General features: G+C 42.4%; 1 protein-coding gene across 12 annotated transcripts in view; it reads left to right on the forward strand.

Moving 5' to 3' along the window:
- ELMO1 (engulfment and cell motility 1) overlaps positions 1-19,366 on the forward strand; it is a 783,505-nt gene that overhangs the window by 381,453 nt on the left and 382,686 nt on the right. For all 12 annotated transcript variants that reach the window (XM_059933596.1, XM_059933593.1, XM_059933602.1 and 9 more), the window contains 2 exons: positions 7,402-7,452; positions 18,923-19,092. In XM_059933596.1, the coding sequence (XP_059789579.1) occupies positions 7,402-7,452; positions 18,923-19,092 (221 nt within the window). The remainder of the gene's footprint in view (positions 1-7,401; positions 7,453-18,922; positions 19,093-19,366) is intronic.

Raw genomic sequence — 19,366 nt, forward strand, 5'->3', positions numbered from 1 at the left:
AGTTATGTGTGGGAGGAAAGGCACATATTTTTGTCATAGAACTTATTACTTACTAGCTTTTCGGTTCTTGGGTTTATCTGTTGGATTGTTAACTTGGAGACTGGAGGTGCTCCGAGCCAGGAGTCCTGTGGTTGGAGCCTGGGGTCTAACTTAGTAAGTGCCAAGCCCTGCAGTGATGGAGGCAGCTGTGTGTTGTTGGAACCCTCCACCACCTTGCCCAATCTCCTTCACTTACTCCCTTTCCATTCTAATTCACTGCTGCTGACAGATTTATTTCTCTGAAACATCCCCTTGGTCATAATGCTCAAAAGCCTTAAATGTTTCCTCTTTGTTTATTGTATTGCGAATAAAAGAGAAGCGAAGAGAATTGACCTTGGATGCTGGGCCCCTTGCTTCCATTCTTTTGATGAGGAAACTAAAGCCAATGGACTTGCCCAAGGTCACATGGGAAGTCAGTTGGTCCAGGCTCAACCTGGAGCTTCCTTCCTTCCAGTTCACTGCACTTTCCAGGCTCCCGGACCCCTGCTGGTCAGTTGTCCTCACCACCTTGTTGTTCTCCCAGCACAGCACCTGTAGTGAAAGAGAGTCCGTGAATACACGTCCTCATCCTTTGACACTCATACTGTGTCTTTGCTGGTGCTTATCCCACCATCTGTATTGCCAAAATGATCCCCCTCACCTTCTGTGCTCAAGGGACTGACTACTCTGACTTCAAGGTGGATTCCATCTAAATAGTGACCTGCCATTACTTCTTTTTTTTTTTTTTTTTGTGCCATACCACGTGGCATGTGGGATCTTAGTTCCCCAACCAGGGATTGAACCCACGCCCCCGGCAGTGGAAGCGTGGAGTCTTAACCACTGGACTGCCAGGGAAGTCCTGTTACTTTTTAACAGATTGGACTCAGTCAATTCTTATCCTAGGATGTTAGAGGGACACAGACATGGATTGGGTTCTACCCTGAGCCTTTGGTCCTGGGGCCTGGACACCAGGTAGAGGCAGGTGTGTGCTCACTCCTGCCATATGAAAGTGGCTGAGGAAACAAGCATCTTCCCTGACTTTCTAAAAGGGTGCCTCTTTTCAAGCATCAGTGAACATCTAATAGTGCCTGTTGCTTTAAGATAAGCATGTTCTTCTCCAGAAAAACACTGTTCTTTTTCTCTGTCTCCTACAAGCAGTTGATTAAAATGCCAAGGGGGACAGGCATTCTCCTGCTGTTCCTCCCCTTGGGCTCACCACACCCCATAGACTCCCTGGGCTCCTGCAGGCTGTCTACCCGCTTCGCTCCACTCCTTCCACCCAGGTCTTATTACAGGTAGAAAGAGAGCAAAGCGTTCCGGTCTGTGTTTACACAGCACAAATTAGTAGTTAACAGAATCTTACTTAACACCTGTCTTGTCTGTCTTCTCTTGGTTTGGGGAATTGTGTAAATGGTACATGGGTGCTGTGAAACGTAAAATGATTAGAGAAACACAATAACTGAGAAGAGAACCTAGCTAGAGGCTTGAAGAAAGAGTGGAACAGAAATCAAATCAAGATCCTTCAAATCCACGGGTGGTGATGAGCTTCTAAAGCCATATGGGGCTGAGGAGTGGGGGGAGGAATGTGGTCCCTGGTGGTAAGGACCCCCGGGGGAAGGCTGAAATATTAGTTATGGAAAATGTACATTTAGAATAGTTTGCCACCCTTTCTTCCTTATCCTTTTTCCCCACCTCACCTCTCAGCCTTTTTTTCCTGGCTTTTGCGGGTTCAGATTTATTTTAGGGTATTTCTATCCTCCTCCTCAAATGTTAGACCTGTAGTCCTCCATCTAGAGGCATTGCTCTGTAACCTAGCAACCGGCATGTCATATGCGGTCCTCACTTATTTCCTTCAGCCCAAAGATCTGAAGATCATGCAAATGGACACACAAAGGATGGAAAGGATCAGGTCTACATGCAAAATCAGTCTTTGTGATGATTGAGCAATGCATCCAAAGAACAGCCTTATTTCCTAGTAATACATCCAAAGTAAGGGCCTCATCACATCAGGAGAGAGAGACAGTGATAGACAAAGACGGAGCAAGGAGGAGAAGAAGAAGCCAAAGAAAAGATCCTGGAGCTTCCTGGACTTGTGGGGGTGTAAGTGCCCCCTCCCCCTCCCCCTCCAACCTCCTGCTTTCCTCGCTCAGTAGCAGGAAGAGGGGTAGAATTTGGAATTTCTGACCAGGGAATGATTCCTAATTTGTCTGGCTACATAGAAAGTTGGCATACTGAGATAAATTTCAGAGGGAAAAATATGACAACAGTGACATTTTTCTGCAGGATCTTATTATCCAGTCCACACAGAGGCCGAGTCACTGAGCTGGTTCTGTGAAGAAACACAAAGACATCCTATCGAGACGCCTGTGAATGTCAGGGACTAGTACAGTCTGCCACTGCTGGGTAGGAGTAAATGGGACAGCGGGGCTTTAGCGAGCTTTCACTGGGCCCCTTGTCATTCTCCCCGTGCATTGTGTGCCGTTAGGACATTACCCCGCAGAAATGTTCTTTCTGCTGCTTTCTCCTCCTCAGTTTTGAGGAGCTGGCATTAGTCTTGTTTGCCTCACTTTATTACCTCGAAATTCAGAATACTTACTCTAAATGTGATGCATAGTCTTATGAATTAGACTGGGATGATTCTAAACTTTATTGTACATCAGAATTACTTGGGAGCATAGTGAAAATATAGAGTCCCAGGTCCCTGAGTGTGGGCTTGGTGAGCTGGGGAGTCCCAGAAATCTGCATTTTAATACTCATGGTGATTCTAAAGCCAATGGTATGAAGATCCCATGAGAATCGGAGATTAAAGACTGATTTCCTAGAGAGGGGCATGGGACAGCTTCTTGGCTCTGTGAGTTGATGGATACATTCTTCATTATTGCAGAATCCCCCTCTCCATTTGAAGGGAGGGAGTTCACTCTTTTTTTTGTTCCTTCCCCATGTGCTTTTATATGTCATTTAGTGGTGTTCCTTGTCTGGCTCGAGAGAGGTGACCTTGACTCTGTTGAAAGCTGCTTCCCAAAGGTCAGTGGCATAACCTGTTGATGAGGCAAGGCTGGCCAGTGTATTAGTCACCTCACTAAGGGAGAACAGTGCCAGGCCAAGCTGTGGCAGCGTCTCGGCAGGTAGAGGTGTATTGGTCAGGGTTCAACGAGAGGTGATGGTCAGCGGGTAGAGGGAGGCAGCCAATGGACAGGATAGGAAGTACAATCACACAACCCCACACACACACACACACACACACACACACACCTAAACACCCCTCCCACACACACACCCCCACCACACACACACAGCCCTTATTGAATGCTTGGAGGACTGCATCAAAGAAGGCCCCTCTGAAACAGACCTAGAGGCCTGAGACTATGATAAAAGAGTGAGTGGCAGCTCCCCAGCCTTTGATGCGGAGCACGCTGTGTGCCAGACCCCCTCCTCAGCCATGCTGGTCTGCTGATAGAAGAGGCGTACAGTTGCTAACTGTTATTCTGCTGGATATGTGCTGCTGACTTCCTAAAGTCTCAGACTCAGGATAACACAGATGGCACTATTATTTTTACTGATTGGATTACATATAGAGACTAGCTAAAAACAAACAAGCATACGCAGCACTGTGCTTTTTAGATGTTATTTTTGCACTAATGATAAACAGCTAACTTTTTTTCGTGTTTGCAAGGTGTTTGCCATTCTCTGTTCTAAGCACTTTAAATGGCTTATTTCAGTTAATCCTCAGAACAGCCTTAGGAGACAGGTGCTCTCCGTATTTTACACCTGAACAAGCTGACACAAAGGGCAGCCGTGTCACTTGTAGCAGATTCCCCGGGTAGGAAGTGAAATGTGGATCCAATTGAGACGGTCCTATCTGGAAATCCAACTCTTAAGTGATGCTGCAGTGTCTGGATGGAACTTTTGAAATTAAGAGTAAGTCCAAGCCTTTTCCTTTGTCTACATCACAAGTCAGGCAGCCTTGGAGAGCAGAGGGTGTCATCAGTCTGTGGCAGATGAGGTGGAATCCAGCTGATTTTCCTGATAGAATAGTCTCTGAAGCAGATGTCTACCATTGCCTATTTCTTTCAGTTTGATCTACCTTTCTGTCGGGACCTGAACGTTTTTAATGCATATAATAGTGGCTCTTCTACTTATCTTTTTTATTCCAAAATACAAAATGCTGATTAAGAAACATCTTTTTAGGGAAAAGGAAGAGACAGAGGGCAAATGGACTGCCGACTGGGTAGGGAGGCGTGCTGCTCTCGGTGTAATAGTCCCGATAGCTCTCATTTTTGAACCAGTTCTAGGCCAGGCACAGATCATCTGTCACCTCTGGTTCTTACTACATTCTCTAAGCAATGACTTGTTCTTCCCATATTAGGGAAGAGAAAACTTAGATCAGAGTGGTTAAGTAGCTCGCACTGAGCACACACAGCTGGTGCGAGACGGAGGTCGTTTGAACCCAGCCCTGCCTGTCAGTGGTTTTAACACTGCTTTTGTTTTAAACAGTCCTCAAGACCCTTTCTTCAAAGAACTCCTACTTGGGTCCCAGAAAGTCAGGAGTCAACGTTGCAGGAGCCAACATGGGGGCCTGGAAGTCAACTGCTTGAGGTCACCCCGGCCATACTCCCCCCCGGTGCCCCGTGCCCAGGGCATCCCAGGGAACACCTGGGAATCTGCAGAGCATTTGTTAATACCATTCTTACTTCTTTGCTCTCATATATGTTGACCAGGGGATGAGCTCCCCCCTCGAAGATAAATGCAAGATCTAGATCTTCTTACCTTTTCCAGAGAGAGCACAGCATCTGGTGTCAGATATGCTCCCCACCCTGATGAGTGTGAGTCCGCCCTTCCCCCTCCATGATGTTGGGCAAATAATTGATCCTCTTGGTAGCTTTGGTTTCTTATCTTTAAAATGAGCATCAAGTTATTATGATGGTTAAATAAGCATTCCCACAAAAACCAAAAACCCTCACCCCAGTGCCTTTCAATAAATGTTAGTTTATTGCTTTTATTAGGAATGCCTCATCGTCACTCCTAATTTTCATGAGGAGAGATTATTGCTAAACCCTCCTGGTTTCTTCATACCCTCTTTCCCTACTTGATTCGTTATTTGGGAAGAATAAACTGGGCCCCCTTTTCCTCTTGGGAAGGAACTTGCCTTTGGTCTTACCTCAACGGGTATGTTCATCTGAGGGTTTAGTTATCTGTCTGCTGGTTCTCACTCTCAGCCTTGTGTTCTATAATCACTAATAAAGGAGGTATTTTAGTCTTTCATCTTCTGACTCTCTTTCATTTAGAACCTGACAGGAAAGAGGTATGCTATGTGTTCGGCTTCCTTAATTCTATAATTACTATTTGTGGTCTTCCTCTCCAGTTCTCATAGAGGCATAGAACTTTAGAGTTGAAAGGAGTTTTTTTTTTAAAAGACTGAAATTCATTTCACCATCTCATACCTGAGCCTGGCTGCCAGGTGGCTCTTCAGCCCTTGCCTGCACACTTGGTGTAACGAGGACCTTGCTCTCTCAAGAGGTGGCCCAGGGTGTCTGGCTGGGGATGCTCTAGATTGCGCTGAAATTGCCCGAGGAAGGTTTGGATCTGGCAGTATGGAGTTTTCAGGCCTGAACTCAGTATAAAACGTTCAGATTAGGTTTTCTTTGGGAGAGAGTATTGGCCTGAAGCCTGTTCGCTTTCAGATAATTCTTTTACAAAATTCATTTTCCAATAAGTAGTCAGAATTGGCTGAGGGGGAGAGTGAGTGTTCTGTGTGTTTTTGGCATCTCATCCTGAGAAATTTCCCACCAGTTCAGTGTGCCTGCTGCATCCTGAGCAAATTCTAGCTTGGGACTTGTCTGAAATGGTACAGGAGAAGGGCCCACAAGGCACTTTATCAACCTCCTGGCCTCAGTGCTCCAGGGTGAGGGATGTGGTGGTGTGACTCCCAGAAGGCCAACTCCTGAAAGCTGAGCATGGTGCGTACTCTGGTGGCAGAAGAGAAAACTACCAGTGAAATTCTCCCTTCAATGCTAAAGATGCTAAGTCAAAGTTTCAAGACACTCACCACAAATACACTTGCCAAGTGGAGATGGACCGATTTGGGACCTGCTCATTTATGCTGTTTGTTCTTAACTTCAAGGCAAAATGCAGTAGGGACCAGCAAATGTTAAGAAACCAGGTTCCTTTCTAACCTTTCATTTAAAAAAGAAGAGCTTTATTGAGATATAATTCATGTACCTAAAAACTCACCTTATAAAGTGTTCGATTCATTGGATTTTACTATGTTCACAGATTTCTGAAGTCATCACCATAATCAATTTTAGAACATTTAATCACCCCCCAAAAACCCCTGCACCCGTTAGCACTCACTCCCAAATCCTCCTCCCCCAGCCCTTGGAAACCATTAATCTGCTTCCTGTTTCTATGGATTTGCCTCTTCTGATAAATGGAATCATAAAATATGTGGCCTTTGCCTCTAGATTCTTTCACTTGATGTTTTCAAGATTCATCCATGTGGTAGTGTGTATCAATACTTCATTTCTTTTTATGGCCTAATAATATTCCATTATATGGATTTACCACATTCTGTTTATCTAGTCATCTGCTGATGGACATTCAGGTTGTTTACACTTTTGGCTATTATGAATAACATTTCTATGAACATTCATGTACAAGTTTTTATGTGGACATACAGTTTCGGTTCTCTTGGGTGTATATGTAGGCATGGTATTGCTGGGTCATATTCCCTTAATAACCTTTTTAAATTGCTTTTTTTGATTGCTATCCTTGGGCCCCGTATTCCTGTTTTCTGGGTTTATATTCACTTCCTCTGTACTGAATGCTGTCCATGACTTGGTATAAAGAAACAGAACAGAAACAGACTCATGGACTTTGAAAACAAACTTATGGTTCCCACAGGGGAAAGGTCGGGGGTGGGGGGGAGGGATGAGTTAACAATATGAGATTAACATGTACACACTACTATATATAAAATAGATAATCAACAAGGACCTACTGTATAGCACAGGGAACTCTACTCACTATTCTGTAATAACCTATATGGGAAAAGAATCTGAAAAAGAATGGATATATGTATACGTATAACTGAATCACTTTGCTGTGCACCCGAAACTAACACAACATTGTAAATCAACTATACTCCAAAATAAAATAAAAATTAAATTAAACAAAAAGAATTGAAGGGAAAAAAATTAAAGTTAATACATCTGGGACCCAGTTTAAAGTTCTTTGTGAAATAACTCAAAATTACTCAAGTGAGAATAAACTGAATCATATGAATGCTTATTATATAGAGTCTCTGCTAGATTATATTTACCTTTATTCTCTTCTTTCCCAAGCTTCCACTTGAAGATTTACAAAGATTTTTTTTTTCTTTTCCAGAATCGCAATGAAATAAAAAATGGCACTATCCTTCGATTAACCACATCTCCAGTAAGTTGATCTTTGTTTGTAGCTTTCTAGTAAAGTCTTTGATCTGCAGTTTGTTAAAGGGATTATGGGATGTTAATTTTTCACGGTGACTTTTGTGTGAAACAAAAGATCTTTGGACGGTCCTCATATTCTGGACTGGCAAGAATGCCCCTCCTTCTATTTCCCATTACAGAAAGGGCAGTTTTTGTTCCAGGTTATGTGCAAGTATATTGACCTTAAAGTTTGAGTTTTGGGGTCATCTCAGCAATTCTCATATTACAGATGGGATAACTCAGCTGTACTGATGGGTTTTACCTGCCTGTCCACAGCTCCACCTAAGGCCATCTGAACAAATGGCGACAACAAACAAAGGAAACAAAACTAGAGACAGCACATTACTTCCCTTTGAAGTCAGAGGGTGTGTCTGTGTGTGAAAGAGAGTGTTTAAGCATTTTCTAGTTTTGGTCAGTCATTATGACAATTCATAAAAATATAGTTTAAGAAATGTTTGCCACTTACGCTTTCACCGACAGCTGATTCTAGAAGAAAAAAAAAAAACACTTTAAAGTCTTCCAGATAAAAGCTGCTAAACAAAATGCTACAGTATATTTAGATTACTCTAGCCAACTATGTTGCTTATCTTGATCTTTCTTGCTGGCTTATAGATACTTTGGGTAGTAACATTAGCATATTTCAACTACGTATTTTTCACAGTGCATTTTATCGCTTTCCTAAAAAATAATCTGCACAAAATACACCAAGTGTTACTATTTTCACTCTGCATATGTGATGAAAACTGTGTCTAGCTCTCATTTTCAGTTTCCACTGAAGCCATGTGGTAGGCTAAAAATAAATTTAAAAATTGGGAAAAGCATCTGGCTAAAATTAAATTGTGGGTACTGTAACCACCACAAACTCTTCTTGTCGAAAATTACATTAGAGAGGCTTACAGACTCCTGAACATTTTACCCAGTAACATTTTGAGCCTAAACACAGTGATGGACTCCATAAGAATATGCTGCTGGCGTTGGCTGAACTGTCTTTTTGGTACCTTCTTTTCCACTTAATGGGAATTATCATTCATACTCATTTTTCAGTGGTTACATGATGGGCTGAGACATTTTTGTCTGCCTTAGCACTGATCTTCTTACTTTAGTCATCATGAATTCATGTTAATTTGACCTTTAGAGACCATGGTTTTCATTTGGGTTTCGTAGTTCCTATTTATCCTGCTGAAATTATTCATCTGCTTGATGGGCAGAAAGAGTACACCTTGCCTTTTGTTCCATCTCAGAATTAGAAAGGCACTGCTTTTTAAAAAAAAATCTAGGCCTTCACTAAATGAAGTCAGTTCTCTTTTTTATTTGCCACGGGTTCATGAACAAAATTTCTGCAGCGCTAAGCTACTCCTTGAAAGAACGTTAGGTGTTTGGCAGGGTGGAGTTTGTCAGCATCTGGAAAGTCAACGTACTAACACCATGGCATGACTTGGCATCACTGGGGACAATGGAGCTTGTGCTCTTCATATACCCAGCACGGTGAATGGAGAGATGTGAAAGCCAGTGCACAAGGCAATATTATACGATGGAATTCACTACAAGAGATTGGTTTACATTTTCCAGAGGACAGTGGTCCCCAAACCTGAATGATTGGTAGAATTTTTAAAATGCTGATGTCTGAGCCTTTAAAGAGAAGCTGAATAATGATATCTAGGAATAGGGTCCAGGCACGTGCACTTTAAGTAAGCATTTATGGTTTGACTGTAGCCACAGGGTATAGAATTGGGAATTACTCTGTAATCAAGATAGTTTGGATCTGTAAACTTCACTTGTTGCTGGTAGATTTTTTTAAAAATTATTTTGTGTTTGACTGAAAAATATGGGTCAGCAGATGCTAACTCTTTCACTTTTTACATACACAATAAAAATAGATTTTAAAAAAATAGCTGTCTCTATTAAATTTGCTAGGAGGTATTAGAGTACCGTAAAGAAACTGGCAAGCAGTGTTGTGCTAGCTTTTACAAGTCCTTTCATCTACCTCAGCTGAACTCTCCCGGTAGCCAGAAAAGACGCACACATGCCCACACTCGTACACACATGCATACACACACTCTTGTTTTAGGCAATGTGCAGCTGTGCTGAGTCTCACCACCACTCTATCAGTGATGGTATTTTTGTTGATGGATTTATTTTCAGTCCCCCTCTATATAGAACTATCCTTTCTGGATTGTTCCTAACAAAATAGGGCATTAATAAGAGAAGATCGAAAAAAAAAAACCCTGCATTTTTATTCTTTTAAAAGTCCAACACTTGGCTGATCGTCTTCCTCTGCATTGCACATCTTTAGACAATCTCTCTAGTGACCATCTTAAACATGTATCTTTTTTAGGTGTCCTATCCCTATCCATCTCTCCAGTATCATGAAAATCTAGCCATGAACATACTCAGGGAATGTGTGCAAATGTGTGTGAATTTCTGAGCATTTCAGGGTTTGGAGACCTTCAGATTGTGCAGCTAAGTAGTGTTCCCTTGTACCTGCCATGATAATAATACCTGTGGAAATCTAACCTGAGGTCACACGTTGCATAAAACACATTTTACATAAATTTTGGCTATTGTTCCTATTAGAAGAAGCTTGCATTCCCAGACCATTGTTTTCACTTTCCTGAAATTTTTGTTTTAAAAAGTTTTCACAGTAAATATATTTGTAGTCTTGGAGTGCGGAAAGCCACTCTAAGTAGGACACAAAACCCAGAAGTCATAAAGAAAAAGATTGATAAATTTGACTACCAAAAAATAAAAACAACCCTACAAAACCTTCATGTTTGGAAAGAATTCCAGAAACAAAGTCAAAAACAGCAAATTCAGGAAAACAATTGGCAACATGCATGATAAATAGAGGGCTAATTCCTCAATTTGCAGGATCTCTTATGAATAAATGAACTGCCCCCAAAACAGATGGCCAAAAGCTATAAACAAAAATGATTTCTTTCTCTCTCTTGATCTATAAATCTATACATATAGTCTATCTATAGATATATATAGATAGATGGATCTATATAGATCTATATATGGCTATTTAGCTATAGCTGTATAGATCTATATAGATACAGATACATATGAAAGAAAAAACTCAATCTTTCTCTCAAAAGAGATGAAAATCTACACTCCTAGATAATCAAGGTGTGAGGCAAAGACGCTGTGGTGTCGAGTATAAATTGGTACAGCCTCTTTGGAGAGCAATTTAGCTGTATCCACCCAAGCTTAAAATACATATGTCTTTGTCCTAACAATTTTACTGCTGGGAATTTATCCAATAGATAGACTCACAAAAGCACTGAAGGACACACACACACACACACACACACACACACACACACACACACACCATACACACCCATACAGGGCTGTATGCGTCATTGCTTTCAGTAATCAAAAACTGAAACCTGTTAACTGTCTGTCAGTTGGGACTAGTTAAATGCATTAGGTAATAACCATATGATAGAATACTGTGTAGCTATAAAAAAGAATGTGTCACGTGCCGCCTCAGAGGCATCTAAAATTTTATTATTAAGTGCAAAAGCAGGTTGCAGAACATTGTGTGTGGAGTGACAGCATTATGCACAGGGAAAGGAGGTGTATGTATGTTGATAGAAGGATAAAAATGATTCTCAAGGGATAACACAAGAAACTGTTAACATTAGGCTAACTTTATTTATCATTTTATAACTTCTGGTAGTGCTTACATATTTCTATACCATGTGCTGGTATTATTTTTAATTAAATAAATACACAAATACATATCATAATGTCACTACAGTATACAAGAGGTGAATCATAACATTCCATGCTAAAACCATTCCAGTATTCCAAACTATTAGATTTTTAAGAGCCGTTTTATATGTGACCTGAACTCTTCTTGCCTTTTATCCCTCATTTGGCCCGTGTGGACATGTTAAATAAAACTGCTCATCAAGTATCTACTGTTGCTTTGTCAGCTCTAAGCATAACCCTGCCTTTCTGCTCTCTCTCGTTTGGGGAAATGATATTAGAGGCATCTGGGTCAGAGGGCTTGTCACACTGATTTTGGGGGCCAGTTACCCTGGCAAAAAGAAAAACAGTGTTATCTCAGTCACTCTGTGGATTCAGGTTATCAGAGATTCTTAACAGGGAGGCCATTAAAATTTTTGGAACCAGTTTCTCTCCACTGAGCTGAGAAACTTGAAAAGAATTGTAAGCTGTCTTAAGTTCTATTTCTCTCCGTTGCCCTATGAGCCTAACTTAGAGAGAAGCCGGTGGAGGCTTTTAGGCACAGGAGTGACAAGATCACTCTGGCTGCTGCCCAAGAACAGATTGTAGGTGGCAGGGGGACGGGTTAGGAGTTCAGTGCAGCAGTCCCGGCAGGAGATGAGGATGGTGCGGGCTGCCTGCGTTGTAAGGACATGGAGGGTCTGAAGGAGTGTTAGAGGGCAAGCCCTAGCACCTCCTGATACTTTGGATGTGGTGCCCCTTGAGAGAGGCTGCGAGGATGGCCCGGTACTTGGGCACAATAAACAGTAGTGCTGTTTACTGGAATAGAAAGTTTGGGAAGGGGAAAATGAAGAGTTCGAGATGCCTGTTACGTGCCCGTGAGCACAACATGTCAACCAGGCAGTTAGGAATGTGTGTCGGGCAGCCTGGAGAATACAGGTGTGCCAGCCGTCCCAGGTACGTGGCGTGGAAGGCCATGGGCTGGGTGAGGTTGTCCGCCACAGGGAGGGCAGGGCCCTGGGCACACTCCCAGGTTTGGAGGCGGAGCTGGCCAAGAAGCCAACAGAAGAAAGTGCCTCAAGGAGAAGGAAAGGAACACTTAGGTGTGCTGAGGGCTGCTGAGACAGTAGGAAGATCAGATGAGCGAGGCGGGTGTGCTGCACAGACGTGTTGGTAGCATGATGGAGCCGCTCTCCGCGTAGGTAGGGGTGAGGGCGGAAGCCTCGTGGAGGTGAGGAGAGAGTATGAGGTGAGGTGAGTTGCAGCTTTAGACCCACTCTTTATTCCAGAACTTTTGCAGAGAGTGGAAGCAGTGAAATGAGGGCCCGGCTGGAAGTGAATTGATTGGCTCAATGTACAAAGGTTTGTACATTTCTGTTTGTTTTTTAAGACAGGACTGACCTATTAGAGATGTTTGCAGCTGGAAATGATCCACTGCAGGGAGAGAAACTGATGTACGGGTGAAAGGGGGACAAAATAGAAGCAGAATACCTGAGAAGGTGAGAGGGTAAGGGCTCTAGAGCTGCAGGGAAAGATTGACCTTGGATAGGAAACAGGGGCCAGGTGCATAGAATCAGGAAGAAGCAAAGCGTGAGAGTAGAGACCCTGGGCCGTGTCCTTGGAAATAGGAAGATGAAGGAACTCTGGCTGTGCTTTTTGAAGTAGGAAGGTGCAGGAACTCCTGGCTGATTGCTTTGATTTCCTCAATAAAATGTGAGGCAAGATCACTGGTGTGAGGGAAGCAGGGGATGGGGGAGTTTAAGGAGAGAAGAAAAGGTGTGAAGGAGTCATTTTGGAGGGACACAGGGAAGCGTAGTCTGATTGCTGGGCAATATTGAGTGTACATTTGAAAATATCTGTGAAACCTGTGATCCTAAAGACATTTTAGATTACTTCTTAATTGGTATCACAGACCCAGAACCATTCTGGAAGTTTCTTGGGAATAATTTTAAGTAGGACCTTAAAGAATAGAGATGGTAAATATCTGGCACACTTCTACCATACATATCTGTTCTGTGTCCACCTGTGATCACTCGGAGGCTGTTTCCCTCTGAGCCTGGGCCCAGAACTTTCTCAGCCCAGGACATTAGGCAGTCACACTGAGCTGTTTGAGGGGCTCAAGGCGAAACTTGTTTTCTATCCTTAGGACAATGCCAGAAAATAAAACTTACTATCTGATACAATCACCCATATAGCTGCTAGACTCTTTTCAGTTGGGCTAACTGCTTGAAAAATCAGAACTAAGGTTATTTTATTTTTTAATAATGTAGATTTTCCCCCAAACATAAAAATATTGCAGACTCACGGAATATTTGAAAAGTGAAGCTTGCTACAAAAAATTATGTAGAATATTACAATTCATAAATAACAATGGGTCATATCTTGATTTGTTTCCTTGGGTTGTGTTTATGCAAATATGTGTGCATATATATTCATTTATTTCTTCATGCATTTAGTGGAATTTTTTTGAACTCCTGGTAAATGCCAGGCTCTGTTCTAGGTACCGGAAATAAAGTGGTGGGCAAATCTGACATATTTCTTCTTCTCCTTTACGTTCCACCGGATACACGCCCACACCCATACACATATACCTCTGCCCCTCAAACAATAAAATATATTTGCATCCTACCCTTTCTCCTAATATTCCATCATGAAGATGTGCCCATGCTATCGTATATTCTCTGAAAGTTTCATTTTTAATTCCATATGATATTTCATCCTATGACTATATCATGAGTTATTTAACCATTGTCCTATTGTTGAACATTTTGGTGGCTTCCAGGGTTTGAATATAATGCTATTTTGAGAGCTCCAAAGGTACCACACATCTGTCTAGATACTTAAATGCATCCTTTCAGTCAGGGATGCTCATCACCACCCAGGATTCCTCCAGCTCTGCTGCTCATGAACTCCTTAGGCCGCCTGGCCCAGTCTGCTTGCCTGTCCTCACCTCCTTCCACTTTCTCCTTTGCTCTCCAACCCCAGATACACTGGTCCTCCTTCTGTCCCTCCAGACATGCCAGGCTTGTTCCTCCTGTTCCTCCTTTGTACTAACCATTCCTGCTGCCCAGAATATCTTCCTCGGCCCTTGCCCGATGTGCCTGACTCCTTGTCAATCAGATCTCTGCATCAATGTTGCTTTCTTAGGCCGCTTGTCCCTGAAAACCACTCCATCTTAAAAAGCCACCCGTCACTATCTCATTCCTCTTTTAGGTTTTGCTATGAACTCATCAATATTTAATTTCTTACTGTTAATTTGTTTTATTGTCTGCCTCCCACCTCGAGGACGTAAGCTCCAGGAGAGCAAGAAGCTTGCCTCTTGTTTGTTGCAGAATCCTAAATATATAGAACAGTGCCTGGCTCAGAGTAAGCTTCCAGGAGTATTTGTTGAATCAGTGAGTGAGGATTCTGTCTTTGATTTTGAAGGGGCATAGCTTCATGGATAACTGTAAAGACTTGTCTGAATGTAGACCAAGTGAAATTATGTGCCGAGTAATCTTTGGCAAATAACTGATGCCAAAAAAGTAAGTTTTTCTTACACAACCCCAGTATCTTAATAATAAAACTTATTCTCACATTATTTTTTCTAATAAAAGTTTCTCATCCATGTTATTTAGAAATTAAAGAAGGTAAAAAGAATATATATCTCTACCTGTTCCGGTTCCACCTGGAAAAATATTGCATTAAAAATGTCCCAGCAGTTTGATGTATAATAATATTTTGACTGGGGCTCACATAGGGCATTAACATCTATGGAGCAAACTTTCTCTAGGCAGACTTCATGGTAAGGGTTCCTGCCCACCTGAGGAACAATCTATGGCTTTGTGGGTTGGGGGAACCCTAAACGTGATCTCGTCACAGTTCCTCAGTGTACCGATGAGGAAAATGAGGCCCAGAGATTAAGAGAATTTCTCCAAGGCACCAGAGCTAACCAGTGACAGGGCTGGAAGTAGCCCGGCTTCTCACTCGTAGTTCAGGGAGCTCTCCACCACAGCCCACCAAGCTGGCCATAATCCTCCCATCCTCATGAATGATGTGTCCCCTCCAGTGGTTTACTTATGTCCTGAAACCACGAGGAAAACTTACCCAACACCAAATGCCTCGGGAACTTGACATTTTTATGAAGAGTTGACTCCTTAGATGATGGCACTCAGGGAAGGAAGAAGGTCTGCCCTGAAGGATAAGAACACCTCTATGAAAACAGGGCATATTGTTTTCAGGCACTAGGTCAAGTGCAGGAGAGTTGTGGACCGTTCCATAGAAACTTCTCAGGCGATTGCATCTATGAGCTGGATGTTGCAGTCTGACACAATTTGGAGGCTTTATTACTGTTATTGGGAGTAACTCTTTGGCTGAGACCCCAGCAAGTCAGAGTATCGCTTTGTTGTACTGGTGTGTGACTGTCCTGGTAAAATATTTTTGATTTCCACAGCAGCAACTGATTAGCAGTCCTAGGATTTGGGACTATTTGGTCTTTTTAAAAAAATTTTTTATTGGAGTATAGTTGATTTACAACATTGTGTTAGTTTCTGCTGTGTATTAAAGTGATTCAGTTATACATATATATAAATTCTGTTTTATATTCTTTTCCTTTTGATTTATCACAGGATATTGAATATAATATAGTTCCCTGTGCTCTACAGTAGGACCTTGTGGTTTATCCGTTCTATGTGTACTAGTTTGCATCTGCTAACCCCAAACTCCCAACCCACCCCTCCCCCAGCCATCTTCCCCCTTGGCAACCACAGGTCTGTTCTCTACATCTGTGAGGGGCTGTTGAGTCTTAATTCTTCTGCTCGGGACACTTGTCCTTTCCAGGTTTCTGTTGTTGTCTCTCTTCACTTCTACTATGTTCAATTAATCCATTCATGAACTTCTAAGTAGGTAACATTTCAAGCACATACAAAAGCAGAAAGAATGGTATAATAAATCTCATCTACCTAGATCTTATAATTATTGACTCATACTTTCTATTTTCTTAGCAACTGTTTCTGCTGAGAAATGTACCCTTTTAAAAGGGCGGGTAGATTGTCTTTTTGCTACAGGAAGCCACGAGGGGCTTGTGGTGCCCCAGCTGGAGAAGACGAGGTGCTGATTAGAAGACAGAGGCAGAGCCCATGAGCCCTGTGGGGCTGGGCCACACCTCCGTCATCACTTTGAGACGCAGTATCGTGGGAGTTTTAGAACAGCGGTTCTCAGCATGTGATGCCACGATCGTCAGTATCAAGCAGAGGCAGCAGCAGCACCTGGGAGCTTGTTAAACATGCACTTCAGGGGACTCCACCTCAGGCCTACAGAAACAAAAACTTTGGGTGGAGCCTAGATATCCATGTTTTAAGAAACCACCCAGGGGGTTCTCATGCACGACACAGGGCACTACTTTAGAGCCTGTTTCCAGAGTCCAGCTGCCCAGGTTCTATCTTAGCTCCAGCATGGACAAGCTGTGTGACCCTGGGCAAGTTACTTCACTTCTCTACGCTTCCATTTCCGTTGTAAAATGAAGATAATGAAAGCTCCTGCCTGAAAGATTGAATGAAGTCCTTCAGGAAGATATTTCGAAGAGTGGCTCATAAAAAACACTAGGTGGGAATTCCCTGGCAGTCCAGTGGTTAGGACTCCGCACTTTCACTGCCGAGGGTCAGGATTCGATCCCTGGTCGGGGAACTAAGATCCTGCAAGCCACGCAGCGCGGCCAAAAACCGAAAATCTAAAATCTATGTAGTAAATCTACAGTTACTAAGTAACTGTCAGCTGTTTTTAATAGTGGTATTAACAGCACCAAACACTATTAATTATGACAATGAAATCATTTTTGAGTCCTCATTATTATCATAATCTCTATAGTAAATGCAGACTTCCGGCTGGGAGAAAAATGTATTTTTCAAGGAATTCAAAGTGATTCACTTGGGTTAAATATTGTATGTTACTGTTAATGCTGTATCTCCATTTGAAAATTTTGGAGAATGGTACATCTTTGAACAACGTAAAAAGATAAATAAAGTGATTCTCCCTTTCTAAAAAATGGAATTTAGGGTTTGAGCCATTTGTCAGCTATGTGGGTATCAGTGAATGAGTAGGAAAGGTTCTTATTCTCCTGCACCTTCCTTTGCTTCCTTCTTCTATTCTAGTTTCTGATGCAAAGTGTCAAGTTTTGGTTATAATTACATGGGAGACCATAGTATATGTCTCTGACCAAGTGATAGGAGTATGGGTTTCATCTGTCTTGGTCACTGAAGAATTGCATTGGTTTCCCTGCTGAATCCCCTTCTTTCTGCGGGGCTGCTTCCAGCTGACAGTGAAGGGGAGCTGGGCAGGGAGGAACGGGGCACTTGGGGTGGAATCCCTTTGCTCTTAGTTCCTGTGTGGATTCTATTTTTTCTGCTCTGCAATCTTAACCCTGTTATAGTTCACATGGGGCTCCTCTGATATTTCTAATCAGTTTCTGTTTGGGAGAAGATGCCTCATTGTTGGGGTCAAATATACCTTCTTCCCCTTTCTCTGAAATATGACAAGTTTCAAAGGAGAATATGAGAATGGCAGAGTGCTTCAACCATTGCAGTTTTGAGTTAATAACTACAAAGATATTCAGTTATTTCTATTAAGCAAAAACACAGGCAGAAAAATTTATTATCTTATTTTTCCTACTGTCTGTCCCAGCTGAAAGGTAGATATGGAAACCTTTACTGGGTGAATGAGAAATACAGAAGACACATTATTATCTAGAAGTTCAGCTCCTCCAGTATACTTCTGTCCTGCATGTAGAAGCAACGTGCAAATGCCTTAAAAAGGGGAACTTTAATTGGAGACAAAGCTGCTAATTTGGTTGCCTAATTATTTTGTTTTAAATTCACGCAGTAAATAGCTAATGGATGTGAAACACGTGTTGTTGAAAAGTGGAATTTACAAGCCCCATTGTGTTGTGCTGGAAGACTTTCAGTAACCCTGAAAGATTATTTGGGTGTCTAGTGAAGCTTTTGAACATTGTGTGTAGGCAGTTATTACTCAGAGTATTGACTGAACGGGTGAACATGCTGTATAAATTTGTGTAATTGCTTAATTAAGCAAATAGCTTTCTGTCATTTATAGATAATAATTTTACTTAAAAAGTAAACATTCTACCCGTTTTCCCCTCTGCACTGCCATACCCGCTCCATTTCTGGGTTTTTTGTTTTTTGTTTTTTTTTTTTAATTTATTTTTATTTATTTATGGCTGTGTTGGGTCTTCGTTTCTGTGCGAGGGCTTTCTCTAGTTGTGGCAAGCGGGGGCCACTCTTCATCGCGGTGCGCGGGCCTCTCACTATTGCGGCCTCTCTTGTTGTGGAGCACAGGCTCCAGACGCACAGGCTCAGTAGTTGTGGCTCATGGGCCTAGTTGCTCCGCGGCACGTGGGATCTTCCCAGACCAGGGCTCGAACCCGTGTCCCCTGCATTTGGCAGGCAGATTCTCAACCACTGCGCCACCAGGGAAGCCCATTTCTGGGGTTTTACTGTTCTTGGGCTCTTGCTTTTCCTTGAGATGGGAATATGGGTCCTGTCAAAAGAGGGCCACTGATTCCCGCTGTGAAATTGACAGGCATTGCCTGAAGTTGGAGTCATTATGGTTGGAAACCTGCCCTTGGTTTGTAATACTCATCTAGTCTTGTGCTTTTGGCCTTTGAGTCTTCATTTCTCAATGAGATGTTAATTTTTTGTCTGTTGTGGTTTTCTCCGTGAATACCGTGCTTTGTTTTTGTCCCCGGTAAGGCTCAAAACGCCCACCAGCTCCATGAACGAATCCAGTCGTCGAGTATGGACGCCAAGCTGGAGGCCCTGAAGGACTTGGCCAGCCTCTCCCGGGATGTCACGTTTGCCCAGGAGTTTATCAATCTGGATGGCATCTCTCTCCTCACGCAGATGGTGGAAAGCGGCACTGAGTAAGCATCTTTTACCTAGACTTCCAATCTGTCCTGTGCTTTATAACGTTCTGGGTATTTGTTACTTTTCTTGTACTTGCAGTTTCTAGTTTTAAATGCCAGAAATTGTCTAGGCTCAGGGAAAAAAAAATGGCGTTTAAGATAATGTGTGGGCTGTGGTTTCATAATGTAAGTATCACTATGTTCTCCACCCACCAACTAGCCATTATCTAAGACAATCTCTGAAATTTTAGATTTACAAGGAAAAATATTAGTCATTATCTCTAAGGGCCTT

This window comes from Balaenoptera ricei, chromosome 9 (genome assembly GCF_028023285.1).
Source record: "Balaenoptera ricei isolate mBalRic1 chromosome 9, mBalRic1.hap2, whole genome shotgun sequence".
NCBI classification, from domain to species: Eukaryota; Metazoa; Chordata; class Mammalia; order Artiodactyla; family Balaenopteridae; genus Balaenoptera; species Balaenoptera ricei.